General features: G+C 39.3%; 2 protein-coding genes across 5 annotated transcripts in view; one reads left to right on the top strand and one right to left on the bottom strand.

Moving 5' to 3' along the window:
- Positions 1–1,595: 1,595 nt before the first annotated feature.
- Positions 1,596–3,284, bottom strand: LOC124797886 (modifier of protein aggregation 4). Its single transcript, XM_047260985.1, has 3 exons — positions 3,133–3,284; positions 2,444–2,567; positions 1,596–2,150 (listed from the first exon to the last, which is right to left on the bottom strand). Exons 1-3 carry the CDS (start codon positions 3,137–3,139, stop codon positions 2,084–2,086), a joined length of 198 nt encoding a protein of 65 aa, XP_047116941.1. The 5' UTR covers positions 3,140–3,284; the 3' UTR covers positions 1,596–2,083.
- Positions 3,285–3,313: 29 nt separating this feature from the next.
- Positions 3,314–27,988, top strand: part of LOC124797885 (peroxisomal membrane protein 11B) — a 112,785-nt gene continuing 88,110 nt past the window's right edge. For 3 of the 4 annotated variants that reach the window (XR_007016893.1, XR_007016892.1, XM_047260983.1), the window contains exons 1-3: positions 3,314–3,635; positions 5,802–5,917; positions 24,627–25,177. Coding sequence is in view for 2 of the 4 variants with exons in the window: in XM_047260983.1 (XP_047116939.1) it covers positions 3,580–3,635; positions 5,802–5,917; positions 24,627–25,168 (714 nt within the window). In the remaining 2 variants the exon portion in view is untranslated. The remainder of the gene's footprint in view (positions 3,636–5,801; positions 5,918–24,626; positions 25,178–27,988) is intronic. The other variant, XM_047260982.1, reaches the window with a different exon arrangement.

Raw genomic sequence — 27,988 nt, 5'->3', positions numbered from 1 at the left:
CACTGAATGTGCAAATGTAAATGAACGTGAATATGCTAAAGTGTTACTTCAAGATGTCCAATGCCAGAAAGTAAGCTGTACTGTACCCGAACCAACAGACAGACGATGTAAGTAATAGTAATGACAAAATTTGATGTAGTCATGCCAGTATTATGCAAAAATTATAAGACAGAAAAAGTTCTTATTCTTTCAAAATAGTGGTTACCTGCCATCACTTATCAGTTGTAACTTAGACATACCTTATGCAATTTTTAAGCAGTTTTAGGGGAACAGCAATTGAAAGTACATCTGGAAAAAAACCAACTGTTTTTTTTGTAATACTATCAGCCATTTAGATACCAAAATAGTATGAATGGTCAATGTGGTTGTAACTATCTACCACACTTCATTCATGAATCCCCTACATCTGGTCATGAAAGCAGAGTGGGTCACAGTACATCTTAACACAGGGAAGCTAGTGTTAGAAAAATGCATAAACTCCTTGTGACTACTCAAAGTAAGGTTCACATATAGAATTAGCAGGGAAGCCACTAATTTGAAAAATGTACTACTTTTATTACAAGAGTGCTCTTTCCTACTGCAGGTAATATAATACATGACCATACTAACACGTACCATGAACCTACATGGAAGAATAGAAACATGTTTATAGTGAATAAATGTGTCCCACAATTTATAAGTGTGTTACAGAAGGTAAGTTTTCAGTTTATTTTGGGCTTATACGGTTTCAGAATTTCACTTTTCTTACATTACGTCCGACTGGAGTTTGCACCACAGTAAAGAAAACCTACAGACTTATTAATGTCTCAGTTTAATGAAGTGACTCTATACAACTGTCCAGAATTTGAAGAACTGCGTATTCTTTATCAGCTGTACAAATTTATTGTTTATTTTCTACTGGTTTCAATTGTAGGAACTAGCTTCAAAAGAGGGGAGGGGGACAAATCTGTACATTATACGGATACGCATTTCAACTTTTCACTGGATGAATAAAAAACAGTCTGAATCTAAATGTTTTGTAAATCTGATGGTTTTCAATTTGTCATCTGGAAAGTTGAATTGCATATCCAACCAATGCACAACTTTGTTTTCCTTCCTCTAAGATGACTGCTACGACGAAAACTGGTAGAAAATAAATAATGAATGTATACAGCTTACAGCAAACATGCAGTTGTTCAAATTATTTGTCTATTGGTTTACACTAACACATTTTGACACCTGCCTTTCTCAGCTTGTGTTAACATTAAGTTTTATTCCAAGAATGACTACAAAAGCTAATAGTTTTGGAAAGTTTATCACTTCACATTACAACATAATTACCTCTCTTAATCATTATTCTTACCAATAATACTTCATTATTGAAATATCACCGAGAATAAACATATGTCACGAAGAAACAAAAGTTTATAACAAATGGAGTTTTTCAAGGGCAAGGCTCTAGCAATAGACAGAACATTCACGAGTTGCTTCTGCAGATTAAAACTGTTTACTGTAAATGAATCTTCCTTTCAGTTTGTAGTAGAGAAAGAAAATGCTCTCCACAAAAATCTTACTACTTTTTCTTACCATAGGTGGGTCGAAGTACAACAATCATGTAACACTAATGAGATTTATTAATTTTTGGTACACTCACAATAAAAAGAATTTGTAAACAATATTAACAACATCCAACATTACATTAAAAATGAGTAGGGTATCTTACTTACACAAATGCATTTTTAAATCTACTATTATCAAAGCATTTAAGGATGAACCCATTAGAAAAAAAAAAAAAAATCTTTTATACTTATCCACATGTGCATATCTTTATTGAATTGGAATATTTCCTTACAGTTAAATATTTATTGAATTTACTGCACCTTGCACACAGAACAAAACGAATGTGTTTAGAGTCATATTTCTTTAGGCACTATTGCAATCTTTATTTCTTGACAGTCATTTTTATTATAAAAGTAGAACAAATGCGAATTTCCATCAATTGCCTCAGCATGCCAAATCACACTGGAAGAAGAGATCCTGCCATCAAATGTTAGTAAAAAATAATTTTTTGGTAATAATGTAGAAATGTCAGTAATAGTTATGTTTAACTGGCAGCAGCACCCTCCTTTTGAAGGGCTTTCATTTGTTTTTGGCGCATAAGTTCTGCATCCCTGTAACAGTGAAAGGTTTCTTTTATGAGCATTTTGAACCAATAAAAACGTTTTCATCAATATACAAATTATCTCCTATTTGGAATGGAATGAAAGCGATCTGGTAACATTCCAACAGGGTGGCAAGTGTTCTTTGAAATCTCACCTCCCAAAAGACAGTAGTAAGGATTGCCTGGCAAAAATTTTAATCGTATGTTACTGATACTCTCACGACAGAAGTATCAAGTACTAGCACAAATGCCACGCAACACAAAAAAAAAAAAAAACCACATTACAAATTTCAGGATACTAACCTTTGTTTGCGCTGTTCAAGTGACAGGCCTTTATTAGAATCTTTATCATTTGCACCTTTCTTCTTTTGTATTTCTTGCATTTTCTTCTGGTTCTTCAAACGTGCCAATTCACGCTGGTTGCCACCTTTTCGCCAACAGAAATATATTATAACATGAATAATAAAAAAAATCCAACCTGAAGACTCTTTAAAATCTTTATTACAATCCGGGCGTTCATTTCCTACAATCCAATCTGCTTAGCGTCGTACCTCCATAAACGAATCTATGCAATGCAGTTTACAAACTTTATAATAAAAACTACGTTTAATAGTAATTTTCACAGCTCCAGAAATCAAAATCAGGATCTAGTGCCTCTTTCAGTAAACAACTCTAAAGAATGTGTAGCATTGACGTAGGACCTTGAACAACAACTTTCACAACATTAACAGTTATTTGTGAGAGAGTTACACGCAATCAAGGCTTTCTATATAGAAGGTTATTTCACTTTTACTACACATTAAATCAAATCCTCACATTACAGATACAACTGAAAGCACAAGAACAATAGTATACTATCACAAACATTCCACGGAAGCTTTTTGTGGAAAGATCTAGCAAAACGTACTGCAGACATAGTGAGAGTTTCACAATTTACTAATTTTAAATTGAAAATTGATAGAAATATTAACAACAAGCAGAACTAGACTTACGGGTCATTTTTACTTGGTCTCCGACTATCAAGCAGTAATGAAAAAAAAACCAAATTAATGGCTGGAGGCCACCGACGTCAACTACGTTACTGTACTGGAAACACTACCCAAAGATAACGTTCGCGGCATCTAACGCCCAATAAATATATGTGCAAAGACGACAGTAGCGACCTCAATTCCGTTTGAAGTTGCTTCGTCGATATGCTGACGGTGGCTTGAGGTGGTATTATATCGTTGGTTTACAACTGTCAAAGATCTGTCCGATTCGGATGAAAACCAAAATTGTACGATGTAGCCGGCTAACCTAACCGAAGTCGAAAGTCCTGAGGTGATAAGATATTGAAACAGATTACTGTGGCTATATAAATAACGACAGTCGTGGATATTTTAGAAGCATCAGTTGTCTTTTTCATCTGTTTATTTTTCATTTATAAAGTAGTGTACGCTATGGAGGTAATTGTTAAGCTAAATTCGCAAACAGCCGGCCGCGATAAACTTGTTAGGTGAGTTACACATTTAATTAAGCCCTATTTACGAATTTTATAACATTTGTCATTAATCAGTTTTGCGAAAATAGTAAGAGCATAAGTAATGTCAAGTATGTAGATGTAGACAGTTCATGGTATTTATTATGACAACGGATTTCGAGCCTTTGAAATCCAGCGAGGGAGGAATATATTGGCACTCGAAAAATTACTCCTGAGCATGTGAAATTCTGTTGACTTAGCAAAAGTTTTTAAAAAAAACTTTCGAAATATGTGACTAGCTGATGGCGTTTGTGCAAGTTACATATCTTCTTAGTATGAACTAAACTGTTGGATCAAAACTTCAGCTTCACGGTGCCTTTTATCAGTATGGGTGCATTGCACTAGTCGTAAATAGGTTATACAGAAGTGGCCATATTATTATGATAAAGTTGCATGAAGCCCAAATTTTATTGAAAATTATGATAAATTCAGTGTAAGTTTACAGTGTGGATTCCATTAGCCTGTATTAACATCTTGGCCGCATTTAGGCGTACTTTCTACTAATTTTATAGCCGTTTTAAACACCTGGGTCATGTAACCATTTTTATCATGAATTCAATCGAACCATCCTTTGTTGTGTCTTCCGTAATCTGATTTTCATCCTAACTGCTGCCCAAACATTTTCGGTTGGGTGCATGTCGGGGCTATTCCCAGGCCACGGGAGCACAGTGACACCATTTTCGTCCAAAAGCATTCCCAGACTCTTTGCTTTGTGGCATGGTGTTCGATCATGCATAAAAACAGTCTTCGCCATTAAACCATTCCCTACCCTGTTGCAGAAGTCTCTCTTTTAACACTTTGAAATATTGTCCTTGATTCATAGAACTTTTAACAATGAAAGTGTACAGGTTTCCTGTACCAGCCATGGGGGAGGGAGGGGGGACACTCCAGACCATAATTGAAGAGGGGTGGGTTGCTTCATAGTGTGGTGTACAGTTTTGATGAAACTTCTGTGATTCCCTTCTCTTCTCATACTGGCTGCTTTCCTCTGTGATGCAGAACATTGATTGGTGAACTACCCCTAAAAGAAAATATTAAGCCTTTTATTACTACCACACCTTGTATCACTAAAAACTTTAAGTGACAGTCCTATTCATAGGCAAGTTTTGCTAGTTGTATAGAGTATATCCACAAATGTTCAAGATCATCATTTGGCAGTATCAGTAGTTCAATTCTGTGGGGATTTTCCTCAGTTTAACTGCTTTGAGGCCGTTCTTGGAGTGATCTTGGGCTTAGGTTGGGATGTGTGCACTGACAGGCCAATGTTGTACAACTCTATCCTTCCAGTTCTAGCTGACACAGTCATTCCGTAATAATCCAGCTGCACAGAGAGTTGTGTACTTGTAGCTTTATGATTGGAAATGGTGATATTTTGTCAATTTTTACTGAACTCTAGGGCTCAATGTTTGTTTTCTTCCACATCTGCCTGTGTGTTGCTGCTGATCAACAAAGTTTTTGGATTTGTGTTTTTTAATATTGATCACTGTCTGATGTGAAATCCTAGTCTGAAAGCAATTTGATGCTGTGTGTTGCACCTTTCTGCTAAGTGTCCTAAGAGTAGTGGTTGTTGTGGATGACATATTTATTCCTACACATAACATATAATTGTATGACTCCAAGTGAACTGAATTAAATCACTCACTTGACCCCTGATCTGTTACATGGATTTAATTCTAAGTAGTTCACTGAAGTAATCAGCAATAGAACAACAGATGATGGCTAATATCCCCAACAATCATTTCATTGTAACACTGAAAAAAATTCACCGTGGATAATGTAACTAGGGCTGCAAAAACACCTGGTTTTCAGCTGTCAGTCATTGTAGCCAACCTATATAATTAAACACTCTCTAAAAATGCTGAAGCTTAGCGCCAGATGCCCCACGTGCACATCAGAACAATTTTATCGGGCCTGGTTATGTAAAACGTATATCAAACACAGAATTTCAAAACATGTTGATACTACAGCTTCACCATAACAATTTGGCCACTATTGTATCCTACAGAAGTAGTCTACATGGGTCGCCCCTGCTATTTAAAGTGTAATGTGACTCATCCCACATCCCCAAAGACTATTCTTCCTGATAGGATTAATAAAAGGCTATGTATGTATGTATGAATGAGTGACAGTGTAATTTTTCAGGTTACTGCAGTATACGAGCAAATTCGCTTGGCATTATATGCAGGAAAAGCAGCATAGCAAACAGTCAGTAGATCGATTAAAGGATCTGGAGTACACATTTAGTTCCTTCAGAAAATGTAAGTATTTTTCACTTAGGTGTCCTAGATACCATGCAGCTCATATTGTAATCATCAATAAACATATAATCAAATGAATGGTGTTTGTAACAAGCTTGTGAAATCATTGTTTCACTGTAGAGCTTGTCATTTTTCAGTGATATCTGGTGATCATGTAATACCAGGTACTGGGTGATGTGAACCAGTGGTAGGACACTGGATTGTTGGTGAGGAGGACAGTGATCAAATATCTGTCCTGCCACCCGCACTTATGTTTTCCATGAATTTCATAAATCATTTAAGGTAAATGACCAGATATTTCCTTTGAGAAGGGTATAGGCAAATTCCTCCCTCCCCTGTGCATTTCTGAGTGCACCCTTGCATACTAATAAAGTATTGTAGTGGAGGTGAAGGGTATGATTGAAAATTTTCAGTGTGGCTGGGAGTTGACAAAACCAATTAATGTAATATCAAGAGATAAGTTGCTAAGGTGCACATTTTCTTAGGTATATTTTGTATAATATACTCCTCCATTTTCCCCAGGTAGAGTATCTGAAAACTTCCTTTACTTATGCTGAAAATAGCTTTGTTATTATGGAAGGTCTTTGCATCAAGACACTTGTTTAAACTGTGATTTTCTCACCACCGTGATGTAATATTGTAGGCTGTGTTGCATGTTCTTCTGTATATGTGCTTAGGTTAAATCAGTGCTTTGTTTCTGAAAGGCTGTTAGTACAGATTTGACACTGAGTTGTAAGCATCCTCAAAGTCTTCAAATCTTGGACAGAGTAGTGATTTGTACTTGCTGCTCCAGTCTATAATTTATCTTTTGAATAGCAATATTAGCTCTGAGTTTCAAAATACAAATTTTACTAAAGAAAAACTATTTGCTAGTCAAAAGGTCTTTGTGGTAAAGCTTTCCACAGTAACAAGTCTAGAGCAATACTAGATATCCAGTTAATAGCTTCAGCTTCTAATGATAAGATATGGGAGACCTCTGGGCTACTAAGATTGAATGTAATGTGAGTTTATAATATTAGTGAACATATGCCTTCCCATAATCATGACATAAAGCTTGTCTTATATTTGATGTTCTCCGTAAAATTTGCTTCTTGTACAGGGTGCCACAAATAACTTACACTATCAATGATTCAATTAGTGCTAAGCAGAGTAGGTGAGGTATTAATGCTATCATATCTCTAATTATGTATTATGTTCTTAACTTTTTGCAATTAAGCAGATTCAGCTCATTCGAGCTTATATAAAAGTTCTGGAGGGAAGGAACTTTTGAATATGACTCAGTTATTTCAGCTGTTTATCACCATTGTCTTAACAATCATTAACAGTGTTTGAGCCAGACATTAAAGACTATCAATGTGGTGTTAATCTTCTTTAATAACTCAATTATAAACAAAATTTTCTCATCAAATATTCAGAACATTTCAATCTGTCTGAGACATAGCATTTGTTTGACCCCGTATCCTGATCACGTATAGTAAGACAGAGATTTCACCAACTTTGAGACCCAATACCTCGTGGTACTTATTTATTTATTTAATTTTTTGAAGTTAGATAACTTGTACAGCATTTAGTGCTCTTTTTAATGATAATAATAATTATTATTTCTGTGCTCACTGGAAGTTGAAAAATTGTCAGTCAGCCTAAAAAAATTGGCACTTTTTAAAAGTTCAGAGTTGCATAGCTCCTTCAATAATTAATAGATGTCAAATACATAGTACATCTACAAGTTGGTCTTTCAAAATTTATAATTTGATGTTGCTAGCTATTTTTGTAAAAAGGCTAAAAATTGGGTATTTTCAGTCCCATGTTGTACAAAAGTATCTGCTAGTGCCTCTCATTGACTAACACTAGCATTCAGTGTCAGAAAATGAGGGCCAAAGCTGGACAAGTCACAGAATCCCATGTGCAGTACCAGTTTTCTTGGCACCATGCCACCCTGTTTGTTTACAAATAGCTATTATTTTGATCTCAAATGTTCTGTGTAGTCTTTTTTTTTGTGGTGGTGGTCTACACCAATGTGAGGATCCATCGCGAATGCCAAACATAAATGAGTACATATGTAACCTAGCATACTGATTTTGTGATTAATATTAATTAGATAATGAGCATAATTCAAAATGGATGTTAATCAATCAATTAATATTGATTATCCTGTAGCTGAATGTACTGTTGGGTGCAAATTGTCATCAAAATGCCACCACAGCTCACATTATTTGAACAAAGGAAATTGTTGGTATTGTTTATTCCAACAAAATTGGACTCATTTCTGTTAGCCAGACTGGGATGTTCAGAAATCAATTTAATTCAAACAGTGGTTTCACACTGACAGCAAAGCACTAGAAACTGGTATCTTAACAGTATAGGACCTTATTGAAAAACTCTCAAGCAACATTTGGAGGCTAACAGGCCATCATTTTGTTGCGAAACATCAAAATAATACTTAAAGTTAATGAAGACTGACTTACAAGAAACAGAATTGATAGTTCTGATGGACTTTGCTGGATACTATTCATTTGTAGTCAAAGATGCTGCCCAGGGCTTTCATTGGGAAAATTCACAAGCCACAGTACATCCATTTGTTGCTTATTGTGTTGATAATGTGGGCTCCATGCAAGCTGTTAACTGGTGCATGATTTCCAATGAATTGCAACGCCATGCAGTGTCCGTATATGTGCTTATTCAAAAGGTTATCGAATTTTTGGAGGCTTGAGCAAATGTTACTAAAATATACTACTTCACTGATACTCGGTTTTACAATATAAAAACTACAAAAACTTTATGAAATTACCCAGCCAAAAAAATGATTTCAATATTGGGGCTGAATGGAACTTCTTTAGTACAACCTGTGGGAAATCTCCCTGTGATGGAGTTGGTGGAACACCTTAATGGTTGGTTGCACAGGCAAGCCTCCCAAGACTTCATCTGAACAGATATTGATGTCAAAGGATCTCTTCAGCTTCTGTGATCAAATTGTAAATGAAATTTAATATATTTTTGTCACAAAAGCTGACATTGAAGTAAGCGGAGAGTTACAGGAAGGAAGATGGCGAGAAAGCAGCACGATGGCTGGAACTAGACAGCATCACAAATTTGTACTATTTCAGTCAAGCTTAATTTATGTTTGCAAAGTTTCCAATGATGTGATATATTTGATGCCAGAATTTCTGACGCCACTAGTCTGTATTTTAAATTGCCTCAACTGTCCCCAGGTTGTTACGTTGCCTGTGTTTATGACAACAAATTGTGGATTGGCCATTTTGCTGAAGTTTTAGTTGTGGAAAACGATGTGGTGATAAAATTTATGCATCTGCTAGGTCCTGTGCATTTGTTATATTGGCCAGAAAAGCAAGATATAGGTTTGCTTCCAGAGCAACACCTAATTTGCATGCTCCCTGCCCCTTCAGTCACATCGTCTGGCCACCTATGTCAATTTCCAGAAACCCCACTGGAGTAAGTGGCTTGTAAATGTAATAGAATGTGGAAGAATCAATCAAAATCAAGCTGTGGTCATTGGTTTGGGAACCCTGTAAGATACCCAATTTCGGCAAGCGAACCTAGGATAAGATGCTAAATCATTGGCTTGGGAACCTGGCAGACACCCACTTAAGGCCTTACAATTCGAGTAAGAAACAGAATTATAGGCTTGGGACCTGGACTAAGAAACCCACCTTTGGCTGGTATTGCATTGGTATTGATGATGATGATGATGATGATGATGATGATGATGATGAGCCCGTACAAATTCACAACCTTTCCTCAGTCCAGTCTCACCACTTTCATGAATGATGATGAAATGATAACACAAACACCCAGTCATCTCGAGGCAGGTGAAAATCCCTGACTCCGCCGGGAATCGAACTCGGGACTCCGTGCTCTGGAAGTGAGAACGCGACCGCGAGACCACGAGCTGCGGACTGCATTGGTATTGGGCATGACCCCCATGGCGATGGGGATAGTATTTAAAGTTTTTGAACTGGTAGCGACAATGTCACCATGGACCAAAGCAGTAGAATACTGATAATTTCTAAATAAATAAAGCATTAAAAGAAGTCTGAACCAAAAAAGATAGAATTTGAATGGAAATGCTCCTTACTTTTACAGTACCAAAGAAGGAAAGTTGCTACTCACCAGAGATGCTGGGTTGCGATAGGCACAATAAAAAGATTCACACAATTAAAACTTTTGGCCATTAAGGCCTTTGTCAGCAGTAGACACACACACACACACACACACACACACACACACACACACACACACACACACACACACACACACAAAAACACACATAAATGCAATTTCACACACGTCTGCAGTCTCAGAGCTGAGTCCACACTTAATTTTACCCTTTTCTTAAGGCACTGTATGCCAGCGTTGATCAAAAGCACTTTTCTAGGAGGCTCAAAACATGCTCTTTCTAATGAGAGTGGTTTTAAAACATTTTAGAAGATACTTTTGTGCAACATTGGATTGAAAAATATCCAATTTTTAGACTTTTTACAGAAATCGTAAACTTTACGCTATGTTTGTAAAGTAACAAAAAGAGCTAGCAACATCAAATTATAAATTTTAAGAGAACAACTTGTACAAAAACTAAGCATAAAATTTGATTCTATTACTTAATTATTTAAGGAGCTCATATAACTTAGAACTTTTGACCTTTTTTAGTGTGCCAATTTTTTAGGCTGACTTTGACACAATTTATCTACTTAAGGTGCACACAAAAATAATTATTATTACCATTAAATAGAGTGCTAAAAGTTGTACAAGGTAGCTAAGTTTCGTGGTATTAAATCAAAGAGATATGTTGTTGTTGTTGTTGTTGATGTGGTCTTCAGTCCTGAGACTGGTTTGATGCAGCTCTCCATGCTACTCTATCCTGTGCAAGCTTCCTAATTTCCCAGTACCTACTGCAGCCTACATCCTTATGAATCTGCTTAGTGTATTCATCTCTTGGTCTCACTCTACCATTTTTACCCTCCACGCTGCCCTCCAATGCTAAATTTGTGATCCCTTGATGCCTCAAAACATGTCCTACCAACCGATCCCTTATTCTAGTCAAGTTGTGCACTCTACCATTTTTACCCTCCACGCTGCCCTCCAATACTAAATTGGTGATCCCTTGATGCCTCAGAACATGTCCTACCAACCGATCCCTTCTTCTAGTCAAGTTGTGCCACAAGCTCCTGTTCTCCCCAATTCTGTTCAATACCTCCTCGTTAGTTATGTGATCTACCCATCTAATCTTCAGCATTCTTCTGTAGCACCACATTTCGAAAGCTTCTATTCTCTTCTTGTCCAAACTAGTTATCATCCACGTTTCATTTCCATACATGGCTACGCTCCATACAAATAGTTTCAGAAAAGACTACCTGACACTTAAATCTATACTTGATGTTAACAAATTTCTCTTCTTCAGAAATGCTTTCCTTACCATTGCCAGTCTACATTTTATATCCTCTCTACTTCGACCATCATCAGTTATTTTGCTCCCCAAATAGCAAAACTCCGTTACTACTTTAAGTGTCTCATCCCCTAATTTAATTCCCTCAGCATCAACCGAGTTAACTTGACTACATTTCATTATCCTTGTTTCGCTTTTGTTGATGTTCATCTTATACCCTCGTTTCAAGACACTCTCCATTCTGTTCAACTGCTCTTCCAAGTCCTTTGCTGTCTCTGACAGAATTACAATGTCATCGGCGAACCTCAAAGTTTTTATTTCTTCTCCATGGATTTTAATACCTACTCCGAACTTTTCTTTTTTCTTTATTGCTTGCTCAATATACCGATTGAATAACATCAGGGATAGGCTACAACCCTGTCTCACTCGCTTCCCAACCACTGCTTGCCTTTCATACTCCTCGACTCTTATAACTGCCATCTGGTTTCTGTACAAATTGTAAATAGCCTTTCGCTCCCTGTATTTTACCCCTGCCACCTTCAGAATTTGAAAGAGAGTATTCAAATCAACATTGTCAAAAGCTTTCTCTAAGTCTACAAATGCTAGAAACGTAGGTTTGCCTTTCCTTAATCTTTCTTCTACAATAAGTCATAGGGTCAGTATTGGCTCACGTGTTCCAACATTTCTACGGAATCCGAACTGATCTTCCCCGAGGTTGGCTTCTACCAGTTTTTCCATTCGTCTGTAAAGAATTCGTGTTAGTATTTTGCAGCCGTGGCTTATTAAACTGATAGTTAGGTAATTTTCACATCTGTCAGCACCTGCTTCTACATCTACATCTACATCTACATTTATACTCCGCAAGCCACCCAATGGTGTGTGGCGGAGGGCACTTTATGTGCCACGGTCATTACCTCCCTTTTCTGTTCCAGTCGCGTATGGTTCACGGGAAGAACTACTGTCTGAAAGCCTCCGTACGCGCTCGAATCTCACTAATTTTACATTTGTGATCTCCTTGGGAGGTATAAGTATGGGGAAGCAATATATTCGATACCTCATCCAGAAACGCACCCTCTCGAAACCTGGCGAGCAAGCTACACCATGATGCAGAGCGCCTCTCTTGCGGAGTCTGCCACTTGAGTTTGCTAAACATCTCCGTAACGCTATCACGCTTACCAAATAACCCTGTGACGAAACGCGCCGCTCTTCTTTGGATCTTCTCTATCTCCTCCGTCAACCCGATCTGGTACGGATCCCACACTGATGAGCAATACTCAAGTATAGGTGGAACGAGTGTTTTGTAAGCCACCTCCTTTGTTGATTGACTACATTTTCTAAGGACTCTCCCAATGAATCTCAACCTGGCACCCGTCTTACCAACAATTAATTTTATATGATCATTCCACTTCAAATCGTTCCGCGCGCATACTCCCAGATATTTTACAGAAGTAACTGCTACCAGTGTTTGTTCCGCTATCATATAATCATACAATAAAGGATCCTTCTTTCTATGTATTCGCAATGCATTACATTTGTCTATGTTAAGGGTCAGTTGCCACTCCCTGCACCAAGTGCCTATCCGCTGCAGATCTTCCTGCATTTCGCTACAGTTTTCTAATGCTGCAGCTTCTCTGTATACTACAGCATCATCCGTGAAAAGCCGCATGGAACTTCTGACACTATCTACTAGGTCATTTATATATATTGTGAAAAGCAATGGTCCCATAACACTCCCCTGTGGCATGCCATAGGTTACTTTGTCTGTAGACGTCTCCCCATTGATAACAACATGCTGTGTTCTGTTTGCTACAAACTCTTCAATCCAGCCACACAGCTGGTCTGATATTCCGTAGGCTCTTACTTTGTTTATCAGGCGACAGTGCAGAACTGTATCGAACGCCTTCCGGAAGTCAAGGAAAATAGCATCTACCTGGGAGCCTGTATCTAATATTTTCTGGGTCTCATGAACAAATAAAGCGAGTTGGGTCTCACACGATCGCTGTTTCCGGAATCCATGTTGACTCCTACAGAGTAGATTCTGGGTTTCCAAAAACGACATGATACGCGAGCAAGAAACATGTTCTAAAATTCTACAACAGATCGACGTCAGAGATATAGGTCTATAGTTTTGCGCATCTGCTCGACGACCCTTCTTGAAGACTGGTACTACCTGTGCTCTTTTCCAATCATTTGGAACCTTCCGTTCCTCTAGAGACTTGCGGTACACAGCTGTTAGAAGGGGGGCAAGTTCTTTCGCGTACTCTGTGTAGAATCGAATTGGTATCCCGTCAGGTCCAGTGGACTTTCCTCTGTTGAGTGATTCCAGTTGCTTTTCTATTCCTTGGACACTTATTTCGATGTCAGCAATTTTTTCGTTTGTGCGAGGATTTAGAGAAGGAACTGCAGTGCGGTCTTCCTCTGTGAAACAGCTTTGGAAAAAGGTGTTTAGTATTTCAGCTTTACGCGCGTCATCCTTTGTTTCAATGCCATCATCATCTCGGAGTGTCTGAATATACTGTTTCGAGCCACTTACTGATTTAACGTAAGACCAGAACTTCCTAGGATTTTCTGCCAAGTCGGTACATAGAATTTTATTTCCGAATTCACTGAACGCTTCACGCATAGCCCTCCTTACGCTAACTTTGACATCGTTTAGCTTCTGTTTGTCTGAGAGGTTTTGGCTGCGTTTAAACTTGGGGTGAAGCTCTCTTTGGTTTCGCAGTAGTTTCCTAACTTTGTTGTTGAACCACGGTGGGTTTTTCCCGTCCCTCACAGTTTTACTCGGCATCTACCTGTCTAAAATGCATTTTACGGTTGCCTTGAACTATTTCCATAAACTCTCAACATTGTCAGTGTCGGAACAGAAATTTTCATTTTGATCTGTTAGGTAGTCTGAAATATGCCTTCTATTACTCTTGCTAAACAGATAAACCTTCCTCCCTTTTTTTGTATTCCTATTTACTTCCATATTTGGGATGCTGCAACGGCGTTACGATCACTGATTCCCTATTCTGCTCTTACAGAGTCAAAAAGTTCGGGTCTGTTTGTTATCAGTAGGTCCAAGATGTTATCTCCACGAGTTGGTTCTCTGTTTAATTGCTCGAGCTAATTTTCGGATAGTCCACTCAGTATAATGTCACTCGATGCTCTGTCCGTACCACCTGTCCTAAACATCTGAGTGTCCCAGTCTGTATCTGGTAAATTGAAATCTCCAGCTGAGACTATAACATCCTGAGGAAATTTATGTGAAACGTATTCCATATTTTCTCTCAGTTGTTCTGCCACTAATGCTGCTGAGTCGACAAACACACCACCACCGGTTGCATGCAATCTATCCTTTCTAAACACGGTCTGTGCCTGTGTAAAAATTTCGGCAGAATTTATCTCTGGCTTCAGCCAGCTTTCTGTACCGATAACGATTTCAGCTTCGGTGCTTTCTATCAGCACTTGAAGTTCTGGTACTTTACCAATGCAGCTTCGACAGTTTACAATTACAATACAGATTGCTGCTTGGCCCCCGCATGTCCTGACTTTGCCCCGCACCCTTTGAGGCTGCTGCCCTTTCTGTACTTGCCTGAGGCCATCTAACCTAAAAAACCGCCCAGTCCACGCCACACAACCCCTGCTACCCGTGTAGCCGCTTGCTGCGTGTAGTGGACTCCTGACCTATCCAGTGGAACCCGAAACCCCACCACCTTATGGCGCAAGTCGAGGAATCTGCAGCCCACACGGCCGCAGAATCGTCTCAGCCTCTGATTCAGACCCTCCACTCGGCTCTGTACCAAAGGTCCGCAGTCAGTCCTGTCGACGATGCTGCAGATGGTGAGCTCTGCTTTCATCCTGCTAGTGAGATTGGCAGTCTTCACCAAATCAGATAGCCGCCGGAAGCCAGAGAGGATTTCCTCCGATCCATAGCGACACACATCATTGGTGCCGACATGAGCGACCACCTGCAGATGGGTGCACCCTGTACCCTTCATGGCATCCGGAAGGACCCTTTCCACATCTGGAATGACTCGCCCCCGGTATGCACACGGAGTGCACATTGGTTTTCTTCCCCTCTCTTGCTGCCATATCCCTAAGGGGCCCCATTACGCGCCTGACGTTGGAGCTCCCAACTACCAGTAAGCCCACCCTCAGCGACCGCCCGGATCTTGCAGACTGAGGGGCAACCTCTGGAACAGGGCAAGCAGCCATGTCCGGCCGAAGATCAGTATCAGCCTGAGACAGAGCCTGAAACCGGTTCGTCAGACAAACTGGGAGGCCTTCCGTTCAGCCCTCCGGAATGTCTTTCGCCCCCTGCCACACCTCGAGACGACCTCCCACTCTACCACAGGTGAGGGATCAGCCTCAATGTGGGCAGTATCCGGGGCAGCCACAGTCGTAGTCCGATCGGGGGATGCGTGGGACAAGCTGGCCGTCCCCAACAAACCCCCATCCGGACCCCCACAGTGATGCCCATTGGCAACAGCCTCAAGCTGTGTGACCGAAGCCAACACTGCCTGAAGCTGGGAGCGAAGGGATGCCAACTCAGCCTGCATCCGAACACAGCAGTTGCAGTCCGTATCAATGCTAAAACTGTTGTGCAAAGGACGTCTGAACTAATCTACAGAGAGCACAAACAATTCGACACAAAATTTAAACGGGTATTAAAATAAAAGATTGCAATGCTGCTACTTGTGCACTGCTGACACACTGCTCGGCGGCGGAAGGAGACTACGCGATTTTACACTATCCGGGTACTAAAACGCGATGCTACAACTCTCAAATACTACAATACGCCTGAAATTTATGAATTAAACAATGCAATTGCCAAAAACACGCAAAGAAATTAAGAACTAAACTACGTAACAAATAAGTGAGCTAAGAGTATATGACTTGCTGCTGCAGCTGCTTATCCAACGGCGGCAGGGAGCGAAGGGATACCAACCCATCTTGCATCCGAACACAGCAGATGCAGTTCCTATCCATGCTAAAAACTGTTGTGCAAAGAATGTCTGAACTAATCTACAGAGAGCACAAACAATTCGACACAAAATTCTGCTTTCTTTGGGATTGGAATTATTATATTCTTCTTGAAGTCTGAGGGTACTTCGCCTGTCTCATACATCTTGCTCACCAGATGGTAGAGTTTTGTCAGGGCTGGCTCTCCCTAGGCCGTCAGTAGTTCTAATGGAATGTTATCTACTCCAGGGGCCTTGTTTCGACTCAGGTCTTTCAGTGCTCTGTCAAACTCTTCACGCAGTATCGTATCTCCCATTTCATCTTCATCCTCTTCCGTTTCCATAATATTGTCCTCAAGAACATCGCCTCTGTATAGACCCTCTATATACTCCTTCCACCTTTCTGCTTTCCCTTCTTTGCTGAGAAATGGGTTTCCATCTGAGCTCTTGATATTCATACAAGTCGTTCTCTTATCTTGAAAGGTGTCTTTAATTTTCCTGTAGGCAGTGTCTATCTCACCCATAGTGAGATAAGCCTCTACATCCTTACATTTGTCCTCTAGCCATCCCTGCTTTGCCATTTTGCACTTCCTGTCGATATCATTTTTGAGACGTTTGTATTCCTTTTTGCCTGCTTCATTTACTGCATTTTTATATTTTCTCCTTCCATCAATTAAATTCAATATTTCTTCTGTTACCCGTGGGTTTCTACTATCCCTTGTCTTTTTACCTATTTGATCCTCTGCTGCCTTCACTATTTCATCCCTCAAAGCTGCCCATTCTTCCTCTACTGTATTTTTTTCCCCCATTCCAGTCAATTGTTCCCTTATGCTGTCCCTGAAACTCTGTACAACCTCTGGTTCTTTCAGTTTACCCAGGTTCCATCTCCTTAAATTCCCACCTTTTTGCAGTTTCTTCAGTTTTAATCTACAGTTCATAACCAATAGATTGTGGTCAGAGTCCACATCTGCCCCTGGAAATGTCTTACAATTTAAAACCTGGTTCCTAAATCTCTGTCTTACCATTACATAATCTATCTGATACCTTTTAGTATCTCCAGGGTTCTTCCATGTATACAACCTTCTTTCATGATTCTAAAACCAAGTGGTAGCTATGATTAAGTTATGCTTCTACCAGGCGGCTTCCTCTTTCGTTTCTTAGCCCCAATCCATATTCACCTACTATGTTTCCTTCTCTCCCTTTTCCTACTCTCGAATTCCAGTCACCCATGACTATTAAATTTTCGCCTCCCTTCACTACCTGGATAATTTCTCTTATCTCGTCATACATTTCTTCAATTTCTTCGTCATCTGCAGAGCTAGTTGGTATATAAACTTGTACTACTGTAGTAGGTGTGGGCTTCGTGTCTATCTTGGCCACAATAATGCTTTCCCTACGCTGTTTGTAGTAGCTTACCCACACTCCTATTTTTTATTGATTATTAAACCTACCCCTGCATTACCCCTATTTGATTTTGTATTTATAACCCTGCATTCACCTGACCAAAAGTCTTGTTCCTCCTGCCACCGAACTTCACTAATTCCCACTATATCTAACTTTAACCTATCCATTTCCCTTTTTAAATTTTCTAACCTACCTGTCCGATTAAGGGATCTGACATTCCACACTCCGATCCGTTGAACACCAGTTTTCTTTCTCCTGATACCAACGTCCTCCTGAGTGGTCCCTGCACGGAGATCCGAATGGGGAACTATTTTACCTCCGGAATATTTTACCCAAGAGGACGCCATCATCGTTTAATCATATAGTAAAGCTGCATGCCCTCGGGAAAAAATACGGCTGTAGTTTCCCCTTGCTTTCAGCCGTTCGCAGTACCAGAACAACAAGGCCATTTTGGTTAGTGTTACAAGGCCAGATCAGTCAATCATCCAGACTGTTGCCCCTGCAACTACTGAAAAGGCTGCTGCCGCTCTTCAGGAACCACATGTTTGTCAGGCCTCTCAACAGATACCCCTCCGTTGTGGTTGCACCTACGGTACGGCTATCTGTATTGTTGAGGCACGCAAGCCTCTCCACCAATGGCAAGGTCCGTGTTTCATGGGGTGGGGGGCAACAAAGAGATATATTAGGTCTGAAAGTTGATGAAATCCCAGTGCTCATAGTATGGGCTCAAATGAGTAGCTGTATCTCAACAAGCAGTCCACAGGAGAACCTAAAACTTTGCCAATTCAGCTAAATCCAAGAAGGTAGAGTGAGGAGCCTAGACCACTTGATGTGGAATGACATGTCTGTAACTTGTTCTGTCACCATCTTAGAATTTAACTTCTCGTCATAATATTTTTGGACCAGAGGTATGTTACATTTTTAATTACCTTCAATGAAACGAACTTCTGGACAGAATATTCAAGCAGATGTCATTCCTCCCTTTGGCCTAACCACAGCAACTGAAAAGTGTCTTCTCTTTTCCGGCATGAGGATGAAATGGCACTCGTAAACCAGTTGTTGTTAGTGAAAACACAAGAACAGTATTTACTGTACCTTTTATGTGTATTTGGCTGTGTAATGATATTGTGAAAAGGAAACTTGCTACTCACCATACAGCAGAGATGCTGAGCCACAGATAGGCACAACAAAAAGACCGTCACAAATTAGCTTTCAGCCAGTAAGGCGCAACAAAAAATTGTGACAAATTAACTTTCGTCCCGTAAGACTCTCATTATCTGCTTCACCCCTTTTCTGATACTCCCACCTCTCTGCTGCCTCTGTCTAACCACCTGACTGCTCAAAACGAAAAATATACCTATTTAAAAAAAGCAGATAAAAATTCACTTGATGCCTTCCTGAGAAACAATCTCCACTCCTTCCAAATTAATAATATAAGTGTAGACCAGATGTTGCTTGAATTAAAAGAAATAGTATCGGCAGCAGTTGAGAGATTTACACCAAATAAATTAACAAATGACGGAGCTGATCATCCATGGTACTCAAAATGGGTCTGAACACTGTTGAGGAAACAACAAAATAAACATGCCAAATTTAAACAGGTGCAAAATGGCCGTCTTTCACAGAAGCTCGAAATTTAGCGCGAACTTCAATGCGAGATGCTTATAACAGTTTCCACAACTAAACTTTGTCTCAAAACCTGGCAGAAAATCCAAAGAGTTTCTGGTTGTATGTGAAGTATGTTAGCGGCAAGAAACAATTGATGCCTTCTCTGCACGATAGCAATGGAGATACTGTCGAAGACAGTGCTGCCAGAGTAGAGTTACTAAACACACCCTTCCAAAAAGCCTTCACAAAAGAAGACAAAGTAAATATTGCAGAATTCGAATCGAGAACAGCTGCCAACATGAGTAACGTAGAAGTAAATATCCTCAGAGTGGTGAAGCAACTTAAATCACTTAATAAAAGCGAGTCTTCTGGTCCAGACTGTATACCAGATAGGTTCCTCTCAGAATATGCTGACGCATTAGCTCCATATTTGACAATAGTTTACAACCGTTCGCTCGATGAAAGATCTGTACCCAAAGACTGGAAAGTTGCACAGGTCATACCAATATTCAAGAAAGTACTAGGAGTAATCCACTTAATTACAGGGCCATATCATTAATGTCAATATGCAGCAGGATTTTGGAACATGTATTGTGTTCGAACATTATGAATTACCTCGAAGAAAACGGTCCATTGACACAGTCAACATGGATTGGAAACCATTGTTCTTGTGAAACACAACTATCTCTTTATTCACATGAAATATTGAGTGCTATTGACAAGGGATTTCAGATTGATTCTGTATTTCTGGATTTCCGGAAAGCTTTTGACACTGTACAACACAAGCGGCTTGTAGTGAAATTGCGTGCTTATGGAATATCGTCTCTGTTATGTGACTGGATTTGTGATTTCCTGTCAGAGAGGTCACAGTTCATAGCAATAGATGGATATTTGTTGAATAAAACAGAATTGATTTCTGGTGTTTCCCAATGTAGCATTATGGGCCCTTTGCTGTTCCTTATCTATATAAATGATTTGGGAGACAATCTGAGCTGCCGTCGTAGGTTGTTTGTGGATGACACTGTCGTTTATCGTTTAATACAAGTCATCAGAAGATCAAAACAAATTACAAAATGATTTGGAAAAGATATCTGAATGGTGTGAAAATTGGCAGTTGACCCTAAATAACGAAAAGTGTGAGGTCATCCACATGAGTGTTAAAAGTAATTTGTTAAACTTCGGTTACACGATAAGGCATTCGAATCTAAAGGCTGTAAATTCAACAAAATATCTAGGAATTACAATTATGAACAACTTAATTTGGAAGGAACACGCAGAAAATGTGGGGAAGGCTAACCAAAGACTCGTTTTATTAGCAGGACACTTAAAAAATGAAACAGATCTACTAAGGAGACTGCCTACACTGCACTTGTCCGTCCTCTTTTAGAATACTGCTGTGCAGTGTGGGATCCTTACCACATAGGACTGACAGAGCACATCAAAAAAGTTCAAAGGAGGGGAGCACTTTTTGTATTATCGCGAAATATGGGAGACAGTGGTACTGAAATGACACAGGATTTGCTCGACATCATTAAAAGAAAGGCGTTTTTCGTTGCGAGGGAATCTTCTCACAAAATTCCAATCACCAACTTCCTCCTCTGAATGAGAAAATATTTTGTTGACACCAACCTACATAGGGAGAAACAATCACCACGATAAAATAGGGAAGTCAGAGCTCATACAGAAAGGTATAGGTGTTAGTTCTTTCCGCATGCTGTACAAGATTGGAATAATAGATAATTGTGAAGGTAGTTCGATGAACCCTCTGCCAGGCACTTAAATGTAATTTGCAGAGTATCCACGTAGATGCTGGTGTAGATGTATATGTTGCTGCCATCCTTATGGCATGGCATGTGATGTCATCGGTGCTTGCTTCAGTAACATAAAAGTTAGTTTCCACTGCGCACCTACAGCGCTCACTTCAACCTTTGGATGGCAGGGCCCCAAGCTGTGCTTACCTGCAGGCCACAATCCTTATTGAGGGCGTTGTCACAAATTTTTATCTTAATTGCTTTTTTTAATTGTGCTATGCCAGAAACTTAGTCTGTGTTGTAAGAGATGTATTGTCGAATTCAATATGTCAGTTTTCTAAAGCATGCTTTGTTATTGCTGATTGCTGAGGGTGAAGGTGAAAACATCTCTCATGTTCTACACAGTGCTGTTCAATAGTAGGCACACTCTAGCAGACAAAACTGTCCACACTTGCATGGTATTCTCTTTACTCTGGATTTTTGAGGCCTACATTCTCTCTCACAGGCTTCATGAGTTGTCGAATTTTTGCTGGAACTCTGGAGACGATTTTATGCTTGTTAGGATCCAGCTAATCTTTCCTGTTACTGAGCCACATAATGACAAAAATGCAGCCCTCTTTGAGTCCTCTTTGGGGTCCTTCTGCTTACATGTTTTTAGAAAGACGAGTTGTGAAATCTGGTGGTTGTTGTAGCTGTTTTCCTTGAATACTTTCTCTAAGTGGCTCACTTCCTTTGCCAGGTTTTCAGCATCAAAGATACCTTTTGCTTGATGCATCAAGATCCTCAGAACATAATGTTTTTGCAATGAATGATGATAGTTGTTAGCATGCAGATATTGGTCTGTGTGGGTGAGTTTCCAGTAAGGAAAACCTCGACTCTCAAGAAGTCTTCACTGGAAGAGTGCCATTAAAAATCTCCTCCCTTGGGCAACATGGCCACCTACGTAATATCGCCTTCCAAATGTTCACAAGAACAACACATCTGTACATCCCATCATGAGCACAATTGAATTACCGACTCATGAAACATCTGGCCAGCCTCACTACTTCACACGTTGGTCACTGTGTGGGCCACACAAAGAACATGACTAACTTCATCGGTCAAATAAAATGCCTGTCTTGGATAAGGAGATACTATGATCAGCTTTGATGTGGTGTCATTATTCAAGCACATTCCCATAGTAGATTCTATATACCTGCTTTGTTATTTGACGGCACTGTTGTGGATTTATTTAAGTACATTCTGACGTTGTTGTTTGGAGACTATTTTCACCAGACAAATGGCGTAGCTCCAGTTATACCCAATTGTGTATGGAATACTTTGAGGACATCGACCTGGACACAGCTCTTGTGAAGTGTAGTTGCTTTTTATCATTACATCAATGACATGTTTGTTGGCTGCATTCATGAACATGAAAAGCTGGGAGAATTCTTGGACCATGTCAACAACATCCATGACAGCACCAAATTCAAGGAGGAGGTAGACAATTTGTGCCTTAACATTCCTTGATGTCATCATCTGCTGTAATGCAAATGGGTGCCTCAGCCACAATGTTTATCAGAAACACACCCACGCAGGGGCAATACCTGTATGCTAACAGCTGTTACCATCTGTCACAGAAACATTCTTTTCTGAGGTTCTTGGTGCATCGAGTGGAAACCATGTCAGACACTGAAAACCTGGCAAAGGAACTGAGCCACTTATGGAAAGTATTTAAGGAAAACAACTTCAACAACCACCAGATTTGCAAGCCATCATTCCAAAAACACTTAAGCAGGAGAACCCTGAGGAGGACTCTAAGAAGGTAGCACTTTTGCAATTCTGTGGCTCAGTAACAGGAAAAATTAGCCAGCATAAAAATTGTGTGTGTGTGTGTGTGTGTGTGTGTGTGTGTGTGTGTGTGTGTGTGTGTGTGTGTGTGTGTGTGTGTGTGCGCGCGCGCGCGCGGACAGATTGCGTGTGGTATTGAACAGTGCTGTGTAGCTGTGTAGAACATGTGAGATGCTTTCGCCTTGGGTACCCTGAAATCAGTGAGAGCAGAACATACCACAGGAAATGGATATCATATTACATTTGACAAGACATCCATTATTGCATGGGCTAATAATTTCTGGGCTAGTGTAATAAAGAAAAGATAGAGAAAAAAATTGTGACCACATTCTTATTAAAAATGGCAGTGTGAATCTAAGCACGGTTTAGGACCCGGCCATCGGAAGATTGAAGCGGGCACAGCAGATGTGCAACAAAAACATTATCTTATGGCACTGGAGTGAGCATCACTGATGTCACAGAACGCAGTGTGGTTGTATAAGAATGGAAGCAGTAGCCAAAAGACAGTCGCTACTTAACAATGACCAAGGAGTATTCGGCTGAGAGCTTGTGGATTTTAAACCATTTGATGCAGCAGGAAGCTAGAGAGAATTTTATCATTATTGTATAATGTACACTTGTCACTTGTCACTTGTCACTTGTTTCTTGTTTGTGTCTTTCCTTGTCATGTATGTATTTGATGAAAGCTGTATCATGTACTTGATCAATGGTTGATATATGAATATGAAAAGGATCACTACAAGATGTAGTTTCTAGGATTCCACTCCATTTCCCATGGTATCTTCTCTTGAAGTAATGTTGAGTGATATGGCCAATAGTCTGCTCTGATGCTCCAGTCACTTTTGGGGCTATTAACAATACCTCATTTGTTTCGGACAGCCACAATTCTGGCATGGTCCACTGACACCTTATCTTCCTGCATAGTTCATCCTCTGATGACAATTTAATCAGATCTTTATTGTTCCCATAAATGCCCATCATGTGATTTGCAAATACACCTATCAGATAATATGACCAGAACATGTCTTGTACTTTGTTTTACCACGGTAATGGGAATATAATTTTGTAGTCCAGGGAATTGAGGAATAAATATCCTTGCAACATGTAAGAAATGTACCTCTAACTACATGCTACTATGTCAGTCCCATAAAGCTAAAGAAGTATCTCACTATGAACATTATTGCTGACAATAGTAGCAGAATGTTCTATATTAGTTTCAATACATTCAGACAGTGCCTAATGCCCTGTAAGGCTACTCTTTGAGCTTAGAGATGCAGGTTATTTATGGACTTCTTTTTTGTGTTTATGTGGGCTCAGATTAGCTCAAAGTGACTTTGTATACAATTGAATATTAGCCACTAAACTATTAAGCATAGGTTGTTCAGTTACATTACAGCCATATGTGATACAATGTTATTGGTCTGACAGTACCTTATTTTGCTAGGGGTTTTATATGATCGTGTGATGAATGTAGGATTCATTTGCAATGCCTTATGGTTAATATTTACAATATGTGATATTAATTGCATGTCATTTTATAACATAAATTTTAAATTTAATATTAAATTCTGGCATGTAACTGTACACGGACTGGATGAAAGCCTAAAATTACTATTTTTTGTTTTCCTCTTTCCCGTTTGCCCCCCTCCCACCCTGAGAATCTAGACTTTTGGAAACTAAATTATTTTCCATTTTGTAATAAACATGAACAGTCACCGAGGCTTTACATTTATACCCATTGTTCTTGATTTTGTTTATTTTTTACTTTGCAGTGTTGCGTTTGGGCAGGTGTTTGGATGTGCTTTACGGGGCTTTGTCATCTGTGCAATATCCTGATTTGACCCTGAGGATAACTTGTACACTGTCCAGAATTGCTAATGCCTTGTACTTGTTGGCTGACCATATTCTTTGGTTTGGCAGAACAGGCGTGTTAAATATCAACAGTGCCAAATGGAATCAAGTTGCAAATAAGTATTGGCTGTACTCTATTGTCATGAATTTAGTGCGGGATGTTTATGAGATACTGCAGATTGTGAAATATGAGACTCATAACTGTATAGGACTTAAACGCATGGGCAGCCCTGATTACTACAGAAAGCCTTCAACAGATAAACTCTCTGTAATTAAGTTTGTGCAAGAACACAAGGATGTTGTTATTGACACAGTGAAAAATGGTTGTGACTTCTTTATTCCAATGTCTGCTCTGGGCTATATCAGATTAAATCCTGGTACAGTTGGTGTACTTGGTGTGATTTCTTCAGTGGCAGCTATCATAAGTCTCGTCGATCCTTTCGCCCGGCTTTCACCAGCATAACTCAGTACGGTAAGTATTTTTATTTTCTGATGTACACAACAACTTGTTTGTAGATATGACAAATTTTACAACAAACATTTAACACATATAACTCAGTTAATGCTAGTTTGAGTGGATGATTGTCCTTACTTATCTCATAAACTGAATTCTTAAGTTCAGAAATATAGTTTTCATTTGTTTTACGTTTTCTGTCATTCCTTACCTGCTTCTATGTTGTTGTTGTTAATCTGTATGGCAGAAATACCTGGTGCAAGTTTTTCAGTTTGCTCCCACGTTCTGACTGGAGAGTTTCTAAGCTACGTTAGTTATCCTACCTCAATGAGGAGCCTAAAGTTTAATTTGGAATCCGAACCTTGTGTCATTGTGGTAAATCTTCATGTAATTGAGAGGTGAAGTCTAAGTAAAAGGCAGACTGAAAATGCCATGTGGTCTGACTAGAATTTGATATTGTGATTCATTTGTTTCCATGCACGTTTTGCCACTAGACCTCTAGGCCTAACGCAGAGGATATGCCATCAGTGATTGAATAGCATTGCTGCATGATGGTGGCAGACAGCACAGGGTGGGCAGGCTTGTGAGATAGTTCACCACAGGCAGGGAAGATGTGATGAACAAATGTTTACTAATATTAAGTGCCAGGGAAAATGTATTAAACCCAATAATGTATTAGACCAATTTAGGAACATGCTATTCAGTAGGCACACAATTTCCACCCTAAACTTTTAGTGTGTAACCAGAAAGAATCGCACATTCTCCATTGACACTGGACATTCATTGTAAGAAACATGTGGTAAGCAGATTTAGTGTGGACAGACTCTACGTACATGTTACAAAAATGATATTGCAAGTATCTTCTGAAACACCAGATAAATGTGTCTGATGACTCTTAGAGAATACATCACAGTTAAGTACCAATCTACTGTCATATAAAAAAATAATAAAAATTGCCATTCTGTTTATTTGCTTTAGTGGCATATCAGACTTACAATATGCCAAAGAATCTAGTTAAGACTCCATCTTTAATAAATGAGATGTATGAGCTGATTCAGCAGAGTAGCAATAAATTGCCAGCTAAATTGGCCACGCTATTTCAGAAGACATATTTGTGACAAGATATCGACATGTTTTTCCATTTCTGCATATGATTATTAATGGCCCTTGAATTTTACTTATATGATTAACACTTTGCTTGAAATATCATTAATTAGAGCAAGGAAATACTTCATTAGGGCACTTGAACATGGGGGGGGGGGGGGCTATGGAATTGCTACTACACAGATAGAAAATATTGACCTAGTATTTGTGTGGACCTGTGTAAACCATTTCGGTGGTGTTAAGTATTTCCTTGCCTTAATTGATGATTAAGGGAAACATTCAGCATCACCTGAAATAAGTCAGACACATTACTAATCAGATTTGAGAAACTGTTGAAAGAAAAATGGGGTGGGGGAATGTGTATTCCACACATAGGTGTGTCAATGATGCTCTGAGAAATTTCTTAATGGTGGGAAGGATCTCACATGAGAAAAGTTAAACGTGCTGGAACAAAGTGGTGTTGCCAAAAGGAACAATCAGAGTAATTGAAAATTAAAGAAAGAGGGAAATAAGATTAGAGTTCAACAGTCTGAGTGCTTACTGCATAAGCCTTTGTGATTCTGGCAAGAAGCAGGTTTAGTAGCACTATATTTTTAAAAAGAACTTGGTCTCCCACTAAAGAGGTGAAGAGGTCTGGATAGGCAGAAAACCTGATTTGAGACATTTGTAGATATTTGAATATTCCCAGTCCCAACAGATAGAAATGGGCCTAGAAATACATCAGTTTCATGCAAATATGGTATTGTGAAAATCTGAAAGCCTTCAGATTACTTGAAACCCCACTGAAATTCCAACTCACCTCTGATAGTACTAAGATTATTGGCAAACCTCAATTTTTACTACTTCTCCATAAACTAAAATTCTCTTTCCTAATTTCTCCTCAGTTTCCTTCAGCACTTGCACAGGTTAAATGTCTGAGAGGCTACAACCCTTTCTCACTCCCTTCTCAGCTCTTCCTAATCCTTTCCTGCCCTCTGACTCTTATAATTACAGCTTTATTTCTCTATAAGTGGTATATAACATTTTTCTTCTGTATTTTACCCACTATAGCTTCAGAATTAGTGTGTATTCCAGTCAACACTGTCAAAACATTTGTCTGAAGCTACAAATGCGGTAACTGTTGGTCCGCCTTTTTCCACTCTATCCCCTGAGGTAACTAGTGGGGTCAGCATTGCCTTGCATGTTACACATTTCTCTGAGACCCAGACTGATTGTTCCAGATATTGACATACCACAGAAATTTTCTCATTTATTCTGTAAATAATTCATGTTAGTATCTTGTAGTTGTAGCTTACTAAACTAATAATTAGGTAATATTCATAACCGTCAGCACATACCTTCTTTGTTATTGGTATTGGTAGCCCTCTTGAAGTCTGACAGTAGGGATTTAGAATGTCTTGTATACCAGGTCAAAGTTTTGTCAAGGCTGGTACTCCCAAGCTCTAAGACTACTTCAGGGGATTTCTTTGACTTAAATCTTTCAATGCTTTGTCAAATTCTTCTCATAGTATTATCTCTAATTTCATATGACATCTGTAACACACTGTGTACCATCAGATCACATGGAATAAATAAATAAATAAATCTAGTTTTGCCTCCCTTTACGTAATATTGCCCTTAAGTTTGTTTTCTTTTTACAGCTCTCTTACATATTCCCTCTGCCTTTCAGCCTTCCCTTCTTTGCTTAGTACTGCCTTGCCATTTGAGCTCTCACTATTCATAAAG

This window comes from Schistocerca piceifrons, chromosome 5 (genome assembly GCF_021461385.2).
Source record: "Schistocerca piceifrons isolate TAMUIC-IGC-003096 chromosome 5, iqSchPice1.1, whole genome shotgun sequence".
Classification (NCBI taxonomy): Eukaryota; Metazoa; Arthropoda; class Insecta; order Orthoptera; family Acrididae; genus Schistocerca; species Schistocerca piceifrons.
Note: the sequence above shows the minus strand (reverse complement) of the source record. Positions and strands in the feature narration are given on the sequence as shown.

What these genes read in the sequence shown, in the direction of transcription:
- LOC124797886 (XM_047260985.1), bottom strand. An exon ending in CTTGAACAGCGCAAACAAAG is followed by an intron (nt 2,151 to 2,443) that starts GTTAGTATCCTG and finishes TCACTGTTACAG; the next exon opens with GGATGCAGAACTTATGCGCC.